This window comes from Lepidochelys kempii, chromosome 19 (assembly GCF_965140265.1).
Source record: "Lepidochelys kempii isolate rLepKem1 chromosome 19, rLepKem1.hap2, whole genome shotgun sequence".
NCBI lineage: Eukaryota > Metazoa > Chordata > Testudines > Cheloniidae > Lepidochelys > Lepidochelys kempii.
In genome coordinates, this window is record NC_133274.1 from 10,869,930 (window position 1) to 10,890,289 (window position 20,360).

General features: G+C 58.7%; 1 protein-coding gene across 1 annotated transcript; it reads right to left on the minus strand.

Moving 5' to 3' along the window:
* Positions 1–247: 247 nt before the first annotated feature.
* Positions 248–17,900, minus strand: LOC140900487 (probable methyltransferase-like protein 24). Its single transcript, XM_073317837.1, has 5 exons — positions 17,557–17,900; positions 7,377–7,475; positions 6,449–6,591; positions 4,282–4,513; positions 248–3,196 (listed from the first exon to the last, which is right to left on the minus strand). Exons 1-5 carry the CDS (start codon positions 17,809–17,811, stop codon positions 2,879–2,881), a joined length of 1,047 nt encoding a protein of 348 aa, XP_073173938.1. The 5' UTR covers positions 17,812–17,900; the 3' UTR covers positions 248–2,878.
* Positions 17,901–20,360: the final 2,460 nt, after the last annotated feature.

Below are 20,360 nucleotides of genomic sequence, written 5' to 3' on the forward strand. Positions count from 1 at the left end.
TGGAGTTTATTACAGCACTGAGTCTCACATCCTCACAGGTATTTAGGCTCCTGACTTCCACTGAATGGAAGTTAAGAGCCTAAATATCTTAGAAGGGTAGAGTGTTGTTATTACGTTATAGAATGAGCAGGAAGGGAGGGAGGTTCTGGCAACATCCCAGTGCCCAAAGCAAAGGAGCAGGCCCTCTGAATGTCAACAGGTCATTCCACCCCATTCCTGTAAGGGTATGAGTGTGAACCAGCTGGTGCTTCCATTGAATCAAAAGAGCCCCGAGGTTCAGATCCACAAAGACCCCTGGGTCTTAAGACCTGATTTTGAAATCCACAAAGACCCCTGGGTCTTAAGACCTGACCTGGTCTTAACACCTAAGAGTACGGAGGAGCAATAACAACCTCACAGTTAAGGTGTCAGCAAGTTTTCTCTTTAATTCTTAAGCGCTTAGCTTTGGAATGGAGGTGCAGGAGCAGCCCTTTCTTCTCTTTCTCCCCCCCCATAGCTGGCTGTGGTTTTTCGCCCAACAGGGACCCGAGCCAGTGCTGGTGGAGGGCAGTTACAGGAACACGGTGACATTTACTAATCAGCTCTAACCTTAGATCCACACGCAGACTGTCTCGCTTGCTGTCTTGTCTCCATGGAGACACAGCAACCTTTGCTCACTAGTTAATGGTATCTGGGAACAGACACCACCCTTCCTCCCAACACCCTCTCCCGCACACCGGGAGGAAATGGGAACTTGCCCACTGCAGGAAAACCTGTCTCTTTCCTGCAGGACAATTTGCTTCTGAGACTGGGGAGGAAGATGCCCTGTTTGCGTTGCTAATAGAGAAGCAAGCAGAACAGGGCCCTGCGTGTGTGATTGGGGGGAGGAGGGGGCGGGGGACTAGTGCTAGTTACGGTGGAGCCTCACAATAGTTTAATAGCTGGAGAGATCATCTTATTCTCCACAGACCCGCCAAGAAAACATATTCAAGGGTTTTTTTGTATTGCAGTAGTGATAAGGGTCTCTGTCCATAGAGTACAATGGTGTCCTTGGCAGGGTTCTACATTGCTAGGCAGGGCAAAATTTGTGCAGTTCATGGCTCTCTGGTGGATGTCCTTCCCTCCTCCTTTCTGCAGCTGACACACGCAATCATCCAGCCCCGAGGGTTAGCCGGGCTTGATTATTTAACAGCAGATTTCGGGGTCGGTGCCAATGAAATCAGCCAAGCATCCCGAGAGGTTAGGGTGACCCAGATGCCTCGGTTTCCTGAAGTTATAGTCACACATACCAAAAAAAATCCTCATGTATTTAATACCGACATGACTGAGTGACCTGGGGGGCCTGCTACGGCAGCAGGAAAGTCAGAGCACAAAGCAGGAACTCTGCTGTACACAACTTCCTGGGACAAATGCAGTGAGTTCCAACCGCAAGGGGGGCCAGGAGCATGCTCCCTTCCCAGAAGTGCCCTGCTCTCATCTATTCTGTTCTGCAATTAACATGGGAAAGATGCCCATTACCTGCTACCAGATAATGACTATGATTAGGCGTATCTCTGCAGCCAGCCGAGATCTAAATGGTTTTGCGCACTCCAGCAGAATTTGCAGTTACAAAAAAACCAAGAGCAATAAAGTGTAAATAAAAGACTAAAGAAAATAGTGTTGTCCACCACGAAAGAATGCGAGCAGAACCAGCTCTAATGACATTTTATAGCACCATTCGGTGCTAGCGGTCAGAGCCTTGGGAGGGATGAAGCAAAATAACTGGATGCAAACAGACCCAAACCTTTGCCCAAAATTCGAAGCTGAACTTTACTTTGGCAATTCCAAAAATGTGAATAGCCTTCCTCCCCCAGCCCCCTTGTTTTTAAAAATCATTTACAAATTTGCACTCCCTGGTTCTGGACAAAAACAGATGAGCTGAAATAAAATGAGACGGGCATGTCGTCAGGACAGCCTAACCCAAGTCGTAGGAGTTGCTGTCTCAAGAGAGAGCCAGCTCTCATGGGATCTCCAGCCCACTTTGTAGACGGCATGTGGGTGCAGCAGTGCTCACAGGGCCAGATGAGTCTTTGTGGAACGTTTCTGCATCATTAAATATAGATGTTGGCTGGAAGTCTGAAAGGCGCCAACAGGAGTTAGGTGCCCAGGTCTAACTGAATCCGAGTGTGAACTGGGCACCGACCTCCTTTACTCTGAAAATCCCAGATGATCTTAACAGCACCAGGCCGAGAGGTTGCCGGTCCCTGCAACAGTTGCAGATTCCGTGCCTCTCGCTTCCATTTGGCAAACGCACTTGTTGATGCATCCAGGCTAAAATGGCTCCCCCAATAACAGAGCACTGGCAATTCATCTCCCTTCCTTCCCAGGTCTGCTGTGGCCATTTCAGTGGCTTTTGGAAGCGGGGGGCCAACACAAACAGCAGCCAGAAGCACTGCTGTACCTTCTCCCATGAGGCATCAGCTCAGCTTCTTATTGCCTGCACTGCCAGGTCTGGGTGCCCGGCACGCTCCTTGCTTCATCAGGAAGGACGAGAGCTGGACACTCAGGCTCTTGCGTGTGCTCAAGGCCAGAGCAGTGGTTAGATGGTCTTGTGGGACAAGGTATTTGGAAGCTCCGCACCTTTGAGTCTCAAACTGGTTTTTAGGCCCCGTTGAAGCATCCATCTGAGTAGCCTTTGCCGCCAGAGTCACAGGCCTTGGACCTCAGTTAGCGCATCCTGGGTTCATCTTCAGAACCCCTTTGGCTGCATCATCCATCCCTGGGATGCAGCAGAAATACAGATTCCACCCGGGGTGTGTTGTGGCCAGCTGGGACCTAACAAGCACACCCATTCCGAGCTCGGCCAGGAGCCAGGTTTGAAAATACCCAGCCCCATCCTCACAAATTGTTGTGCCCCCTTTCAGTACATCCAGGACGTGTTGACCCAGCTCAGGGTGTAGGAGCTGCTGGCATTGAAGAGTTCTTTGTGCAGGAAGAGCTGCGGCTTCTGCAGGTCCTTGAAGCTATGGAAGAGCCGAAAGCCTCTGGCCTCTAGCGCCTTCAGCAGGCTGTACCAGTATCGCACCACGGCTGCCTCGCTCCCGCTGACCTCAAAGCCGGGCCAATGGAGGTGGATGGTGAGGATCAGCTGGTGCACTACGGCCACGGTGCCATCCACGAGGATACTCTCCAAAATCTTCCACTCGGCACTGGCCAAGTCTGCCTCCAACACGTCGATCTACCCCGGAGAGAAAGAACAGGCAAACTCAGCTCCTCTAGTCAGCACTGCCCAGGGACCGGTGCCGTCACGGGAGGGGACTAGGCCGGGGCTGGCCAAGAGACGTCTGAAAATGAGACATCTGGACACGCCTGGAAGTGGTGAAGAAATAAGCCCTACTGCTCTGAGCCAAGCCCTGCCAACATCCTTGTTTAAGGCTGTTTCTGAGAGCCGAGGAGTCAGCAGGCCCGAAAAAGGGGAGGTGTCCATTGACGTTTGCAGCCTGATCCAAAGTCTATTGAAGTCAATGGAAAAGCTTTGGTCAGCGCCAGTGTGCAGTTATTCTGTTAGCAAGAGCGGAGATGCCCTCCAGCTGGGGACTGGCCGAGGGATGGATTAGACCAGAGGGACTCAGCCTGCTTTACATGGCCCTTAAAAGCAAGTTCTACTCGTGGGCACCTCCCATCACAGCCTCCCAACTGGACCCTTCGCTTTCCCGATGGCAGCCAGAAAGCCCAGGAACGCCCAGGGGTAGCAAGAGGATGAGATGGAAGTAAAATCAGCTAAATGTGGCAGGGGTGGGCTTTTTGGTTACATCCCCCTATTTCATCTCTATGCTGTGGATTTCGGCTCTCTGGGATCAGGCTGGGGCATTTATTGGGAACAAAGGCCCAGATCCACAAAGATATTTAGGCTCCTAACTTCCACTGAAATCCACAGAAGCAGCCCTATTGCTCTAGGATGGAATTTTCAAAGGAGCTGGGTTCCCAAACCCCATTAAAATCCAATGGGAGTTGGGCGCCTGATTCTTAGGCACCTTTGAAAATTCTAGCTCTAACTTCTTCAGGTCACCTTGCACATCAGTTCTGTACTCTCGCATATTCACTGCCCTTCCAGTTTTGGTGTCTTCCTCAGCTTGGTTTGAGGTTGAATTTACACCAAGGAAGACGTGAACTAGCGGCCTGAGATGCAAAGAGGGAACTGGATTTTAGCCATGGAGCACTCTTTGAGACTCACTGGATTAGACAATCCAATAAGGCTTCTCTGTCTTTGACATCTAATGGATGGATGGTGATGTGGGGGATGATGCTATCAAATGCCATTACCTTCTTGTGGCCGAAGTCCTCCATGATCTGATTTAGCCTCTTGGCACGGCTCCTCCGTCTCTGTGAGGAGGTGACTGGGCGTCGCTCGTGCCAGTCCAGCCACAGTGCATGGTGCTGCACCTGTCCTTTCTGCCAGAGGTCGGTCTGCTTGTACGGGGTCAGGCCAAAACTGTGCACCTGGCACTGCAGTTCACTCATTCGCTGGCTGAACTCAAAGCCCCTTTTGACCATGCTACAAACGAAGAAAGGGAGAGAGGCACTTTCAGGCTCTGCAAAGTTAGGCTGACCTGCAGAATATGCAGGTGCAAGGCAAAGCAGGATGGGTAATGTTATGCAAACTGAGGCAAAGGCACCCTGGCTGACTTGGTTCAGCCTTCAGCTGAGGTTCAAAGCAGGCGTGTTTTCTTTACCCTTCGTATTGCTTTTCAGATGCAACCTGTCACTGCCCCCACCACTGCCAATAGGGCAGCTAAAGGGACTGCAAGGGGGTCATAGCTGAAGAAGCAAAGGGATTCGCTGGAGACATCAGATCTTATGGACGTTCTGCAGCTTCAGCCCTGGTCTGCACGTATCGGTGTGAACCCTTTTCCAGAACTGGTTCCCAGCAACGGTACCAGTTTAGAAAACTTAAGTTCTTAGCTGCACCAGTCAGTGCCCACTGCACATACCACCCCCCGGCCTCTGTCCAGTGTTGCACCTTTAACCTGCCTTGGAGTTTTGGCTGCTCTGAGCCCCAAGCATTGGGGCAGACTGGAGAGCAAGAGAAAGGGAAAAGAAGGTTATATCAGAGCACCCGGGCCCAGTTAAGGGAGGGAAGGGCAGCCCAGAGCACCGACTCTCATGACAGGTGGGCACCCTGGCACTGTTCTGGGTGCTGCTGGTGCCGAACCTCTGCTCTAGAGCCCGCAGGCTCAGCGACCTGCTCAAAAGGGATCCCAGCAGGCCTGGAATCTCCGAGTCAGCAGCAGTCACTGGTCAGAGCTGCCCGGGTGCACATGGATCAAGAGCAGCTTCTTCCCCATCTGCACCTGCAACCAGTCCGAGCTGAACAAGCACAAGAATGAAGCCTTGTTAGAGGCCAGGAGTTTCACACAGGCCTTCGGGGCTCGGTGTTGGCTTCAGTCACTGTGGCTAGTCATGACTCAGGCAGCCAGAATGTACCCAAGAGGGGATGGTGTTCACCACAGCAGCTGACTCATGGGCGTGTAACAGACTCGCAGACAGGGAAGTAGACGGCTCCCAGGACTGGTGAGGGAACGTGGTGATATTAACCTCTTGGTGGCCAGTCTCATGTCACTAGCAACTGAAAAGTCACTGTCTGCAGGCCGGGTGATGGCCTGTGTGAAATGGGATGCTGATCCTTCTTGGTGTGTATTGTGGGAGTTGCACATTCCTCTGATGTCTCTGGTTCTGGCCACTACTGGAGATGGGAGGCTGGATTAGGTGACCATCGGTCTGATCTGGCCTGGCAAATTCTAATGGGCAAATTTCCAGCACACACAAAATCCCCACCACGATCAGCCCTTCTGTTGGCTGTCTGAACCAGGCTGGGGCTGAGCCGGCCAATGAGACCAAATGACTCTCCCACCCCTAGAGAAGAGTCCATCCAGAGCTGGGGTGCACACATTGGTGGGTAGCATGTAGAGCGGGAGCTGGCCCGGCTGCCAGCTCTGCTGCCCCTGTTCTGTGACGCCAGGGACCTGTGCTGGCAGGGGCTCATAAAACTATTGCTTTTAACCAGCACTTCAGTCTAGAAAATAGACCCAAAGACGGACGGTTTGCTCAGGAGGCCTCCGTCCCGAGGGGCCCAGGATTTATACCTGATGGAAGGCCATGGGGTCACAGAGCAGAACTGGTTGGAAAAAGGAGCCCCCAAAACCCGAGAACCCCCATTCTGAACATTTCTTACTGGTTTTTTCAGAACTTGGATGAGATTTTTCAAACACTGAAAAGTGTCGGTTGGAAAAACCGGAGAGTTTTGTTTGGATGCAATTTGAATTTTCCACGAAAAATGTTATTGAAAAAGTCAAAATCCAAAAAACAGTGACCAGCCCTCCTGTCGAGTAAGTATCAGTCCCGACCACCCAAATCCATCCTTCCTCAGCCGCCCTCCCTGCCTCGGTCCCTCCGCAGTTGGGGTGCCCGCCCACGGGAGCCCCGTGCTCACCTGAAGGTATAAACCAGGCACCTCTCCTGCTGCAGCTTCAGCGACCCAGTGGGCATGTGATCTAGGCACACTCGCCACGCCCCGGCAGTGCCGGCTGTGAAAGCCTGGAGACCAGCCTGGCTCAGAGCTCGGGAGCAGGGCAGCTGAAGGAGAAGGGAGAACAAAACCGGCCCTTTAGCTGGGCTGTGGATTGGGTTCATAACCAGGGGCTTGCGAGGTGCTTGGCCCTTGGAAGCTCTGTTTTCATCACGCCTCAGCAGCCATCCCCTGCCTGAGCCCAGTGGCGGCCAGTTCTCATCAGCCGTATACAGAGGCAGTTCTCCTCCCCCACCGAACCTGCTCTTCGTGTCTATGCCAACAAGCCAGCACCATCCCTCTCCAGGAGAGCTCACTTCAGCTCAGGATCCTCCAGCCCAGGTGCACCAATGCCCCGAACCCTAATGGCCCCATAGGAATGACCCCTTTCCCCCTGCCCTGGGCCTCCTTCCTAGCCTACCTCTGTACTATCTAGAGACCTCCCCATGCCATCATGGCCCTCAAGGGATGGGACTCTGCAGGGCTGCCTCGTCTCCCCCACAGGCCCCAGGGAGCTTTCTACAGCACTGGTCAGGGATTGGGATTTTATCTCCCCCACCCCACAGATGCTGCCCGTCTGCAAGCCACCAGGCCACTCCTCTCTGATATGTGAGAGGCGGGTGCCAGAAATGAGGGCAGAAGAGGAGAGAGCGGAGCAGTCACTGGAGGGTGGGGGGGAGGGGGAGTAATCGGGGGAGAGGCAGAACCCCAAATGCAGGTCACTGCTTCTCCAGCCTAGAGTCTTATCCAGCTGGAATCCAGGCTCTTTCCCAGGTGGAGTGCCTGCCGGAGCTTTTATTCCCACCTCTGGGCCATGTTGTGTAACCAGGGGCTGGCGTGGTGAGTGACCTACCTGGGGGGTGCTGATGTACGTAAGGAACCGCTCGGCTTCGCTTCGGAGGGACTGGCTACTCCCAGCCCAGGGCTGCAGGGCCACCTCCTGATGGGTTTTCTAAGGTCACGGAAATAAAACGCACAGTGAGTCAAGGGCTGGGAGCGCTGGGGCATGCTGGGAAACAAACCAGCCTCGGCTCCTGAGTGTCTAAAAGGATTCTGACCTGGCGGAGGAACCAGCCAAGGCACTGAAGGGTTTAATAACCCAGAAACGCTGGCTCCGCACGGCAGCACCCCAGGGGACTGGGCTTTTATCGGCTACGCGGGGCTGGGCAGCATTTGGATGGGAAACTTCTAAGGACAGCCAGGGTGCTGCAGGGAGACATGTAAGTGACGCAGTGCTCCTCTCCTCTGAGTCTCTGCTGACCCCACTGCGCAGCGCAGTCCTAGGGGGCAGGGAGCAATGGGTAGGTAAAGCCATTAGGGGGCACTCTCCCCTTTGAGTCAGACTGGCCCCAGTGGCCCAGCACAATGCTAGGGGGCGCCGTGCTGCAGGGAGCAATGGGTAGGTAAGCCATTAGGGGGCGCTCTCTCCATTGAGTCAGACTGGCCCCAGTGGCCCAGCACAATGCTAGGGGGCGCCGTGCTGCAGGGAGCAATGGGTAGGTAAGCCATTAGGGGGCGCTCTCTCCATTGAGTCAGACTGGCCCCAGTGGCCCAGCACAATGCTAGGGGGCGCCGTGCTGCAGGGAGCAATGGGTAGGTAAGCCATTAGGGGGCGCTCTCTCCATTGAGTCAGACTGGCCCCAGTGGCCCAGCACAATGCTAGGGGGCAGGGAGCAATGGGTAGGTAAGCCATTAGGGGGCGCTCTCCCCTTTGAGTCAGACTGGCTCCAGTGACCCAGCGCAGTGCTAGGGGGCAGGGAGCAATGGGCAGGTAAGCCATTAGGGGGCGCTCTCCCCTTTGAGTCAGACTGGCTCCAGTGACCCAGCGCAGTGCTAGGGGGCAGGGAGCAATGGGCAGGTAAGCCATTAGGGGGCGCTCTCCCCTTTGAGTCAGACTGGCTCCAGTGACCCAGCGCAGTGCTAGGGGGCAGGGAGCAATGGGCAGGTAAGCCATTAGGGGGCGCTCTCTCCTCTGAGTCAGGCCTGAACCCAATGGCCCAGCGCTGTGCTGCTGGAATGGAAATTTCTTTTGACTGAGGTGTGAAGCTGAGGCCCTGATCAATCGTTCATAGCCACTATAAGCTCTTCCGACACATTTCACAAAGCAGGGGCGCTAAGCCCAGTGTCCTGGCCATATTCCAACTCAGGTAATTGTGCTCTGCCTGCCTACAATTCTCCCTGCAGTTTCAGCTGTGGGGTTAACACACACACCACCACCATCACTAGCCGACCCACACTAGAGAAGAGGAGTGTCATGAAGCATTGCTGCAGCTGACCAGGGTCCCCCACTGTGTGGGTGAGCTCCTGTCGGATTTGCCTCCCCAGAGCTGCTGTGGCAAAATGATGGGGCTGTAGGGCTGACCAGCTAACGCAGGAGACTTTGCATTTCTAGTGCCTCTCACCTGAGGGGTGCCACGTTCTTTACAAATACTGCTTAACCATGTCTCACAACCCGCTCCCCCATCACGCCCCCACCCCCACCCCAGCAGTATTACCCCCATTTTCCAAGTGGAGAAACTGAGGCACAGAGAGGGTGAGTAACTTGCCCAAGGCTATGTTGCAAGTCGGTGGCAGATCCCAGCATAGAGCCCAGTAGTCCCAGCTCATAACCCTGTGTTCTGACTCCTAGGGAATGCTGTCTCCTGAACGAGACACTCCACGGACAGTTCCCAGTACTGTGCTCCAGGAGAAGGAAACAGAAGCTCTCTCCCTTCCAGCATGGGTGGAGAAGGGGCAACGTGGGAGACAAAGGCCCCTTTGCACAGGCAGGAGGCTTTGAGTACAAAGGGAAAGTCAGCTACTGCAGGAGAAGGGCTCTGTATCTGCTCTGCCTTATCAGTGAGATCAGCAATAGGCCTGCAAACAGCCCAGAGCCTCCTGCTGCTGCTCCTGGACTGGCAGGTCGTTAATTATGGCCAGAGCCATCCTGAAGCATAAGCAAACTAATGACCACCTGGGGCCCCACATCCCAGGCAAGCTCCATCCAGCTCACAGGTTGGCTCAGCCTCCCTCTGCACAGGTAGGGTCAGCAGAGCCAGCTCCCTGCCGGCCCCGTTCCGGCAGCAGGATCAGAGCACGGGATGGGGGGGGCGGGGGGAAGTGGCGGAACCTCGGCAGGTCAGGGCTTTATAAAACGAAAAGCTGGTCTTCATGCCAACCGCCTCCCTGTCCCGCCTCCCACGGCGGCCGGCGGCCTCCCCACACTCAGAGCCCACCGCTGGGTTTTCATTGCCTGCTCCCTATGCTGCTACACAACACCAGAGCTGGACAGCCAGGCCTCCCAGGGCTTGAACAGGTACCTTGAAATCCAGGGCGAGCCAAACCCCTCCTGCACTGCGGCCCACTGTCACGAGGCACAGGGGCCACTGGACCAGCAGATATGTGTCCTAGCTAAACCTTTCCCCCAGCCTAGCCCATGGTCCTCCCTCCCGGAGCTGCCACGTTCTTGGCTTCATCACCCACATGTTCCCCAATGTTCAGCGGTGGTACCAATCTGCAGACCCTACCCGCATCCGTCTTGGGGGCATGGCGAGGGAGGTGGGAACTGGGGAGGTGTGGAATGAATGGAGAGGCATGGGGGAGTGGTGGTGAGGGGCTGGTGATGGTAAGGAGGTGTGAGGTGGGAGTGGCAAGGTGTGGGGGGCAGCGGGTGGGGTACTGGTGGGAAGGGGCTGGAAGAGAGACGTGGGTATTGGTGGGGGTGGTGGAGGAGAGGTGGAATGCTCAGGGGTAAGAGAGTGGAGAGGTGAGGGGCACTGGTGGGGCTGATGGGGGAGGTAGCGGAGGTAGGGTGGGGGCACTGCTGGGGGCTGATGGGGGGGAGCAGAGGAGAGGTGGGGGCTGGGGACACTGCTGGGGGCTGATGGGGGGGAGCAGAGGAGAGGTGGGGGGTGGGGGCACTGCTGGGGGCTGATGGGGGGGGAGCAGAGGAGAGGTGGGGGGTGGGGCACTGCTGGGGGCTGATGGGGGGGAGCAGAGGAGAGGTGGGGGGGTGGGGGCACTGCTGGGGGCTGATGGGGGGGAGCAGAGGAGAGGTGGGGGGTGGGGCACTGCTGGGGGCTGATGGGGGGGAGCAGAGGAGAGGTGGGGGGTGGGGGCACTGCTGGGGGCTGATGGGGGGGAGCAGAGGAGAGGTGGGGGGGCACTGCTGGGGGCTGATGGGGGGGAGCAGAGGAGAGGTGGGGGGGTGGGGGCACTGATGGGGGCTGATGGGGGGGGAGCAGAGGAGAGGTGGGGGGTGGGGGGCACTGCTGGGGGCTGATGGGGGGGAGCAGAGGAGAGGTGGGGGGTGGGGGCACTGCTGGGGGCTGATGGGGGGGAGCAGAGGAGAGGTGGGGGGGCACTGCTGGGGGCTGATGGGGGGGAGCAGAGGAGAGGTGGGGGGTGGGGGCACTGATTGGGGGCTGATGGGGGGGAGCAGAGGAGAGGTGGGGGGTGGGGGCACTGCTGGGGGCTGATGGGGGGGAGCAGAGGAGAGGTGGGGGGTGGGGGCACTGCTGGGGGCTGATGGGGGGGAGCAGAGGAGAGGTGGGGGGTGGGGGGCACTGCTGGGGGCTGATGGGGGAGAGCAGAGGAGAGGTGGGGGGTGGGGACACTGCTGGGGGGCTTGATGGGGGAAGCAGAGGAGAGGTGGGGGGGGTGGGGGACACTGCTGGGGGCTGATGGGGGGGAGCAGAGGAGAGGTGGGGGGTGGGGGACACTGCTGGGGGCTTGATGGGGGGAGCAGAGGAGAGGTGGGGGGTGGGGGACACTCGCTGGCTGGGGGCTGATGCCTTGGGGAGGGGGACTCTGAGATAGCGCGTTGATGGGGGGGAGCAGAGGAGAGGTGGGGGTGGGGGCACTGCTGGGGGCTGATGGGGGGAGCAGAGGAGAGGTGAGGGGTGGGGGGCACTGATGGGGGCTGATGGGGGGGGAGCAAGGAGAGGTGGGGGGGCACTGCTGGGGGCTGATGGGGGGGGGGGGAGCAGCAGCAGCGATCTGGCCTGGAACTGCAGCTCCTTCAGGACTCAGCTGAAGTGGGCGAGCTCCCTGCGTCCCATGCGGTTCGCAGGCATGAGGGGCAGGATGGGACACGGGTCCCCTATCGGGAGGGGAGGGGGCCGTGGGTGCTAATATCTCCTCTTAATTATCCTAGACACAAAGGGGCTGGGCCCAGCCAAGATCAGCCGCGTGGGGGATGGAAGAGCAGGAGATGCGAGGGCGAGTGGGGACCCAGCACGCCGCTGGAACCTCTCCCTCCCAGCCAGAAGGAGGGCGCTGGAGGCTGGACAGCCCCCGCTGCCTGCTGGAGCCGGCCCAGGCTGCCAAATGAACTGGGGGGGGGGGGGCAGGAGGGGCGCGAGGCTAATCTCCACGCTGATTCGGCTGAATTCCCAGTGATGGAGGTTTCTTCTTTTTTCTCCCCCCTCCGCGATAACAAATAATAATATAATCCCCTTAATCCTTCCCCTCGGAGCCTGCATTCCGCACAGAGACAGGAAGAGCAGAGCTTCTCCCACCGCTGATAACTCAGACAATCCGGGCCCCTGGAAAATGAACGAATGCCTTGGGTTACATTGTGCCCCCCAGCTGAAGAGCTTTGCCCTCCCCTCTCGGAGGATTCACCGCGGCCAACCTCTCCCCACTCACCCCGCAGCCCTCCGTCACCCACGCATTCTTCCGGTTGTTCGGGGCCCCTTTCTACCTCGGGCTAGGCCCTGCCCAGGCTGCCTGGAATCAGAGCCGGGGGTGATATTTACCAGCTCTGGGACTGGGCCCTGACTGCCCATTGACATGTCTCTTTCGCCTACCCGCTCCCAGATGTCACCGGCTTCTGCCGGCGAGGCAGGCTGCGTGGCATTCGGGCAGCAAAGCGTTCAGCGGGAGTGACAGCCGAGAGCCTGGCAGGGCGGCAGCCACCTCTCAGCAACACAAGCAGAACCTCCACTGCAGTGGCCAAGGCCCCCCTACTACACACAACCAGCTGCCGAGCTGGGAAAAGAAGCCACAAGCCCTGATTCAAAGCCCCCTTTGGGTCCCGTCCACCCCAGAACCAAGAAGAACCGGATACCCAGTCCCTGCTCTCCTCACTCGATCATATTCCCTCCCAGAGCCGGGACCAAAGCTCAGGAACCCTGACTCCCACCAGTCCCCCTACTTGAATCTCTAAATCACACTCCCGCCTAAAGCCAGGAATAGAACCCAGGTGTCCTGACTTCTTCCATCCCTCCCTCCCTATCCGTTCTGGTGCCTGGATTTTGTTTTAGACAGTTGTTGTGTACGTACATACATGAGCACACACACAGCAAGTAAATACCACCCCTACCCCCTACATAAATCAACCTTCGCTTTTATTCTCTAGCTCTCCTTTCCCCGTGCTTTGCTGATCTCAGCTCCTCCGGCCTCCAAAACAGCTTTCAAAATTACTGGAGAGTGGAGACCTTTGAAAGCTGCCCCCAGCTGTGTCGGCTTTTGGTTTCCCTCCCCCGCAGGCTCAAAACACGACAGCGAGGGCCACGTTTCTGAAGCCCCATACAAAGGATGAGTAGTGTGCCAAAGACAACCCGCCCTTCCCTCCACCACCACCTTAGCGCACACGCTCACTTGCTCTTGCAAACCAGATGCCCAGGGTGCACACGCAGACAGAGGAGGCATGCGTGTTTTGCACAGCACTCTTGCTAGGCAGGGCTTTGTAAATTCAGCCCCCATTAGTTCAAAAGGCACCAGGCTGTGATTGCTTAATATACAGTCAAAGTCGGAGCAGGAAGGGGCTTACATGGCTCAGGGGAACAGTGACAGGCGACCAAAGTTGCTGGTTCAATTCCAACCAAGGGCAGTAGTGAGTGAACGTCACCGTCCCCTTGGCTGGTATGTGAAATGAGTTTGCTGGGCCTCAGTCCCGTTTCTACCAGGGAAGCATGTACCTCCTAACCCCCTCCCCCCACATCAGAGCTGGAGGGCTGGCTGCCAGCCTCCCGTCCTGAGGCCAAGGGTTAAGGGGCCCTAGAAAAGTGCTCTCTGGCTCCTGGGTGTGGCACTCCTGCGTGAGTGAGAAGCGTGTGCTGCTGGGGAAGGGTGACCCTCCCTGGGAAAAGCAGGGGAGGTTTGGCGTTGCCGCTGCAGGGAGAAGTCTCACCTGTGCAATGTGGGAAAGGAGCTGTGCACGGCACAAGGTTTGGAAGAACCGGATGCTGTTCCCATTTAATTGACAGAGGTGACTGCACCCCATGTGCGCCTGGCCCCGTGCCTGTCAGTCAGAAGGCTCAGGAGAGGTCACAGCATCGCGCCATCTCTCAGAAACTCCCTCCCAGACACCGGGACACTTCCTCCTCTCTGAAAATCTCGCCGGAAAGCCATTCTGGCCAGGAGATTTAAAAACAAACAAAGGGAAAGGCTTCCGCTAGCAACACACACTCAGCCCACAGGAAACGTTGCCACAGGGGGTGACAGAGTCAAAGTCTTCGGGGGGGGGGGTGCACAAGGAGGACAGCTTTATGGCTAGTAACAGGGGCCGGATGGTGTCACGGCTACAAGCAGAGGTCTGGCTGTCAGGAGATTCAGTCTATGCCCAGCTCTGCTACTGACAAGCTGGACAAGGCATTTCCCACCCCCATGCCTCAGTTTCCCCATCCATAAAACAGGAATAGGAGTTCTCCAGGCTGTGAGGGGAATTATTGGCACAGGGCATTTTGATCCGCAGCTGGAAAGCTCTGGAGAAAGGGCAGATCGTGAAGTCCGTCGCTACTCCCTATCTGACCTCACTCAGGCAACACTCCCAGTGAAATCAGTGAGAAGTTGCCTGCCCAAGGGAAATCTCGAAACCTTTCAGGCCACATCTGCTGTTGAATCAAGGTGCCAGATCTGGCGGATCACAGGTCTGATCTGGCACAACACTTTCCTTTTCTCTTCAGCTTGTGATTAACATGCCAGGTGACTAAAGTTAACAAGTATAAAAGATGCTAGGTAGGAGTAATGGCTGTGATTTCCAAAACCAGTAATTTTAATGAGAATCGAGTGGCCAGATTGCAGAGGCAGCTTTGAAAATCTCAGCCAGCATCTATTGGGATTACATATAATAACTGGCTACCATGTTTGTACCTCACTGCCCTCTTCTGACTGAAATTAGAAACACACAACAGTGTCATAGACTCTATACTGGTAACAACTAATGAAGATTCTCCTTTGGAACCACTCATAGTGGGCTTTCATAGAATCATAGACTATCAGGGTTGGAAGAGACCTCAGGAGGTCATCTAGTCCAACCCCCTGCTCAAAGCAGGACCAATCCCCAACTAAATCATCCCAGCCAGGGCTTTGTCAAGCCTGATCTTAAAAACTTCTAAGGAAGGAGATTCCTCCACCTCCCTAGGTAACACATTCCAGTGTTTCACCACCCTCTTAGTGAAAAAGTTTTTTTCCTAATATCCAACCTAAACCTCCCCTACTGCAACTTGAGACCATTACTCCTTGTTCTGTCATCAGCTACCACTGAGAACAGTCTAGATCCATCCTCTTTGGAACCACCTTTCAGGTAGTTGAAAGCAGCTATCAAATCCCCCCTCATTCTTCTCTTCCGCAGACTAAATCCCAGTTCCCTCAGCCTCTCCTCATGAGTCATGTGTTCCAGTCCCCTAATCATTTTTGTTGCCCTTCGCTGGACTCTTTCCAATTTTTCCACCTCCTTCTTGCAGTGTGGGGCCCAAAACTGGACACAGTACTCCAGATGAGGCCTCACCAGTATCGAATAGAGGGGCAGGAGGAGTTGAGCTCTATCCCCACTGCCACTGCAGAGTACTGAGTTGCCCAGGTGTGGCTCAGAGCCAGCTGCAAAGTCCTACGTGACTGTGGATTTGTGTGTATATCACACACTCCCCTGTACCCAGGGTGTGCAAAGTCTCAGAACAGCATGTTCAGACAGGTTGTAACACCTGGGCATAGCCGTGTGTCTTAGCACACAGCAGCCTCCATGCTAAATTCCTTCCCTGATGCTGAAGTCGGAGAGCGAATGCAGTTTAATGCTGTTTTATGTTTAATCTCTCTCGTGTTGTTTAACAGTAATCTTCAATAAAAGCCTTCAACTGGCATCACATCTAGTGCCGGGGCTGTGGGGTGAGGCAGTCACTTCACCAGCGGAAACCCATCCATCCCCTCTCTGCCGCTGTTGATACGGTACCAGTCTGAACCCGTGGATAGTTAGCCTGAAGCTCTCCGCCTGCACTGGTACACACACGGCGGGTGGTTTTAGATGTCTGGATGACGCAGACGAGAACAGTCAGATGGAGAGGCTGCAAAACCCACACCAAAAGCCCCCCCCCCCAACCTGCAGCAACGTCCCTGTCCATCCCTCTCCTCCCACCGGGTCTCCTGCCACCGGTGGCCGTGGATGTGGGTATACCTGCCACGACTAGCCCTTTTAACGGGGGGCCCCAGGTGTAACAAGACTGGCTGCCCAGGGGCCCTTAATAGGGGACTGATTGATCTAGACTGTGTCTGCGTGTGTGTAATAACTGTGCTTCCTCACTCTCTTCAACAGGGGATTGTGACAGCACATGCCTGTCCTGTGTGCAACAGCCCCGGCTGGGTCTCTGGAAGAGGGTTCCTGGATGTGAGTAACAGAGCTGCAATGCGTGACTGTGAGATCGCACGGGTGTGGACATGCATGCAGGTCGGTGCGTGGACCAGAGGGAAGGGGGATGCGTCAGGACTGCTGTCTTGCTTCAATTCTGCCCTCCCTGCAGTGATCCCATGAATTTCCACCCGAATGAACCCCCGGGAACTCTTCAGAGCCCTTCTCTCCTTGTAGGCAATTTGTGGGCGTCTGTAACTTTTCTCAGCCTTCCATGCTGCAAATGGATGGGGCTGCTCACTCGAGGGTGGAGGGGATGGGATTCCTAGAGAAGTGGCAGGGCGGGGTGAGGGGAGGCAAATTCCTTCTTTGTTCCCAAGGGAATAGAAAAGTTAGAAAACCTGCAGTCCCCCCTCTGGCTCTACTCACCCCGCAGCCAGAATCCCTGCAGCAAACCTGACAAGCCTCATTATAAAGAAACTCTGCCCGTTACAATAGGAAGCAAAGCTCCTAATCTCAGCAGACAGAGGCGTCGCAACAAACCAGGACAATTCACAGACACCCCTCAAGAAGGCAACTAAAACAGCACGGAACACATCTCTCTACCCTGGAGGTTCGCTCCTGCCTGCTGCAATGCCAGCCAAAATTTCAGCACATGGGCAAGGCTCCACCCTGGCCCCCATCCAGCAAACCTTACTGAACCGAGTAGCACTTTTATGCAAGGAGGCTCAGGGCGAGCATGCAAACCCATCTTTGCACGAGAACGGGGCTGCAGAATCAGGCCCCATGTTAATGCAATTCCAAACCCACCTCCTGAATAGAAAAAAAGCCATAATACAGAGGGGCAGGGACCCCCAGGGAGATGCCAGTAGAAGAAGTAGATCACTGGCCTATGGAATCCAGGCTGGGCTGGTTAATCTCAGGGCTGCTTATTAACCAGGAGCACAAGCTGCCAGCCCATAGGGTCACTGCAGCGGTGCCCAGCCCTGGACTAACCTCCACCCTGGGGCTGGCCGTTCATCGCCCTCTGCCTCCTTTTGGCTTGGGCCCTTCCAGACATTAAATGCACCCACTTCCCCGGGTTCCTTACGTGCCCCTTCGGCCTGAGTCTCGCTCTGAATCCCGTTCCTCAGAAGCAGCAAGCAAAGGGAGAGAAGAGAAGGAGATTTAGTGGGGGCAAGCGCAACCCCCACCTCCACCCCAAAACCAGACCGTCTTTCTCCCTCTCCCTCCCGCACCCGCTCAGGGGGGTCCAGTGCAGAGGGCGCAGGGGCGGGGAAGGGAGTCAGGACAAGGAGGAGGAAGGCTCTTTGAGAGCCAGGGGAGGAAGGGGGAGCAGGAAAGAAAAGCCAGAGAGGGAGGCAGAGGGGCGGGAAGCCAGGGGGTGGCTAGTCTGGAGTTCAGCGCTTGGGGAGGGAGCCGGGCGCCCCGGAGAGGGGCTGCGGGGCAGAGCGCAGGAGAAGCGGGGCAGGGGGCTCCGGTTCCTTACGGGCGGGCCGAGGTTCTCGTTCTCATCCTGGTAGCGCTGCAGGGAGCCCGGGCTGCGCCCGCCTGGCCCCCCGGCCGGGGCTGCCGTCCCCGCGTGGCGGGGGGCGGCGCTGCCCGGGGCGGGCCCCCCGCGGATGGTGATGATGGTGAAGGGCCCCGGCGCGTCCCCCGGGCGGCCGGAGCGCAGCAGGATCTGCCCCAGGCTCAGCACCCCGCAGCCCAGCAGCAGCAGCCGCAGCGCCGAGCCGCCTCCCATGGCTCCCGCCGGCTCCTCCACCTGCAGCCCCGGCCGGGACCGGCCCCGGAGGAGGGGCGGCCGGGGAGGGGCCGCGCAGCCCCCGCTCCCCGCCCGGCGGCTGCATTCCTGGGCTCGGGCTCCCAGGCCGCGCCGCGACCCTCCCTCCCGCGGCGAGCTCGGGGCCAGGCGCTCAGTGGGGCCGCTGGACCCGGACGGAGGCTGCTCGGACTCTGCCCAAACTTTCCCCTGCCCGCCGCGCTGGGCCCAAGCCCCCCCCTGCCCCCTGCCCTGTCCGTGCCAGGTGCCCAAACCCTCCCCTGCCCCCTGCCCCCTGCCCTGTCCGTGCCAGGTGCCCAAACCCTCCCCTGCCCCTGCCCTGACCGAGCCAGGTGCCCAAACCCTCCCCTGCCCCCTGCCCTGACCGTGCCAGGTGCCCAAACCCACCCCTGCCCCCTGCCCTGTCCGTGCCAGGTGCCCAAACCCTCCCCTGCCCCCTGCCCTGTCCGTGCCAGGTGCCCAAACCCTCCCCTGCCCCCTGCCCTGTCCGTGCCAGGTGCCCAAACCCTCCCCTGCCCCCTGCCCTGTCCGTGCCAGGTGCCCAAACCCTCCCCTGCCCCCTGCCCTGTCCGTGCCATGTGCCCAAACCCTCCCCTGCCCCCTGCCCTGTCCGTGCCATGTGCCCAAACCCTCCCCTGCCCCCTGCCCTGACCGTGCCATGTGCCCAAACCCTCCCCTGCCCCCTGACCTGTCCGTGCCAGGTGCCCAAACCCTCCTCTGCCCCCTGCCCTGACCGTGCCAGGTGCCCAAACCCACCCCTGCCCCCTGCCCTGTCCGTGCCAGGTGCCCAAACCCACCCCTGCCCCCTGCCCTGACCGTGCCAGGTGCCCAAACCCTCCCCTGCCCCCTGCCCTGACCGTGCCAGGTGCCCAAACCCTCCCCTGCCCCCTGCCCTGTCCGTGCCAGGTGCCCAAACCCTCCCCTGCCCCCTGCCCTGTCCGTGCCAGGTGCCCAAACCCTCCCCTGCCCCCTGCCCTGTCCGTGCCAGGTGCCCAAACCCTCCCCTGCCCCCTGCCCTGTCCGTGCCAGGTGCCCAAACCCTCCCCTGCCCCCTGCCCTGTCCGTGCCAGGTGCCCAAACCCACCCCTGCCCCCTGCCCTGTCCGTGCCAGGTGCCCAAGCCCACCCCTGCCCCCTGCCCTGTCCGTGCCAGGTGCCCAAGCCCTCCCCTGCCCCCTGCCCTGTCCGTGCCAGGTGCCCAAGCCCTCCCCTGCCCCCTGCCCTGTCCGTGCCAGGTGCCCAAGCCCACCCCTGCCCCCTGCCCTGTCCGTGCCAGGTGCCCAAACCCACCCCTGCCCCCTGCCCTGACCGTGCCAGGTGCCCAAACCCTCCCCTGCCCCCTGCCCTGACCGTGCCAGGTGCCCAAACCCTCCCCTGCCCCCTGCCCTGTCCGTGCCAGGTGCCCAAACCCTCCCCTGCCCCCTGCCCTGTCCGTGCCAGGTGCCCAAACCCTCCCCTGCCCCCTGCCCTGTCCGAGCCAGGTGCCCAAACCCTCCCCTGCCCCCTGCCCTGGCCGTGCCAGGTGCCCAAACCCTCCCCTGCCCCCTGCCCTGTCCGTGCCAGGTGCCCAAACCCTCCCCTGCCCCCTGCCCTGTCCGTGCCAGGTGCCCAAACCCTCCCCTGCCCCCTGCCCTGTCCGTGCCAGGTGCCCAAACCCTCCTCTGCCCCCTGCCCTGACCGTGCCAGGTGCCCAAACCCACCCCTGCCCCCTGCCCTGTCCGTGCCAGGTGCCCAAGCCCTCCCCTGCCCTGTCCGTGCCAGGTGCCCAAGCCCTCCCCTGCCCCCTGCCCTGTCTGTGCCAGGTGCCCAAGCCCACCCCTGCCCCCTGCCCTGACCGTGCCAGGTGCCCAAACCCTCCCCTGCCCCCTGCCCTGTCCGTGCCAGGTGCCCAAACCCTCCCCTGCCCCCTGCCCTGTCCGTGCCAGGTGCCCAAACCCTCCCCTGCCCCCTGCCCTGACCGTGCCATGTGCCCAAACCCTCCCCTGCCCCCTGACCTGTCCGTGCCAGGTGCCCAAACCCACCCCTGCCCCCTGCCCTGACCGTGCCAGGTGCCCAAACCCTCCCCTGCCCCCTGCCCTGACCGTGCCAGGTGCCCAAACCCTCCCCTGCCCCCTGCCCTGACCGTGCCAGGTGCCCAAACCCTCCCCTGCCCCCTGCCCTGTCCGTGCCAGGTGCCCAAACCCTCCCCTGCCCCCTGCCCTGTCCGAGCCAGGTGCCCAAACCCTCCCCTGCCCCCTGCCCTGTCCGTGCCAGGTGCCCAAACCCTCCCCTGCCCCCTGCCCTGTCCGTGCCAGGTGCCCAAACCCTCCCCTGCCCCCTGCCCTGACCGTGCCAGGTGCCCAAACCCTCCCCTGCCCCCTGCCCTGTCCGTGCCAGGTGCCCAAACCCTCCCCTGCCCCCTGCCCTGTCCGTGCCAGGTGCCCAAACCCTCCCCTGCCCCCTGCCCTGTCCGTGCCAGGTGCCCAAACCCACCCCTGCCCCCTGCCCTGTCCGTGCCAGGTGCCCAAGCCC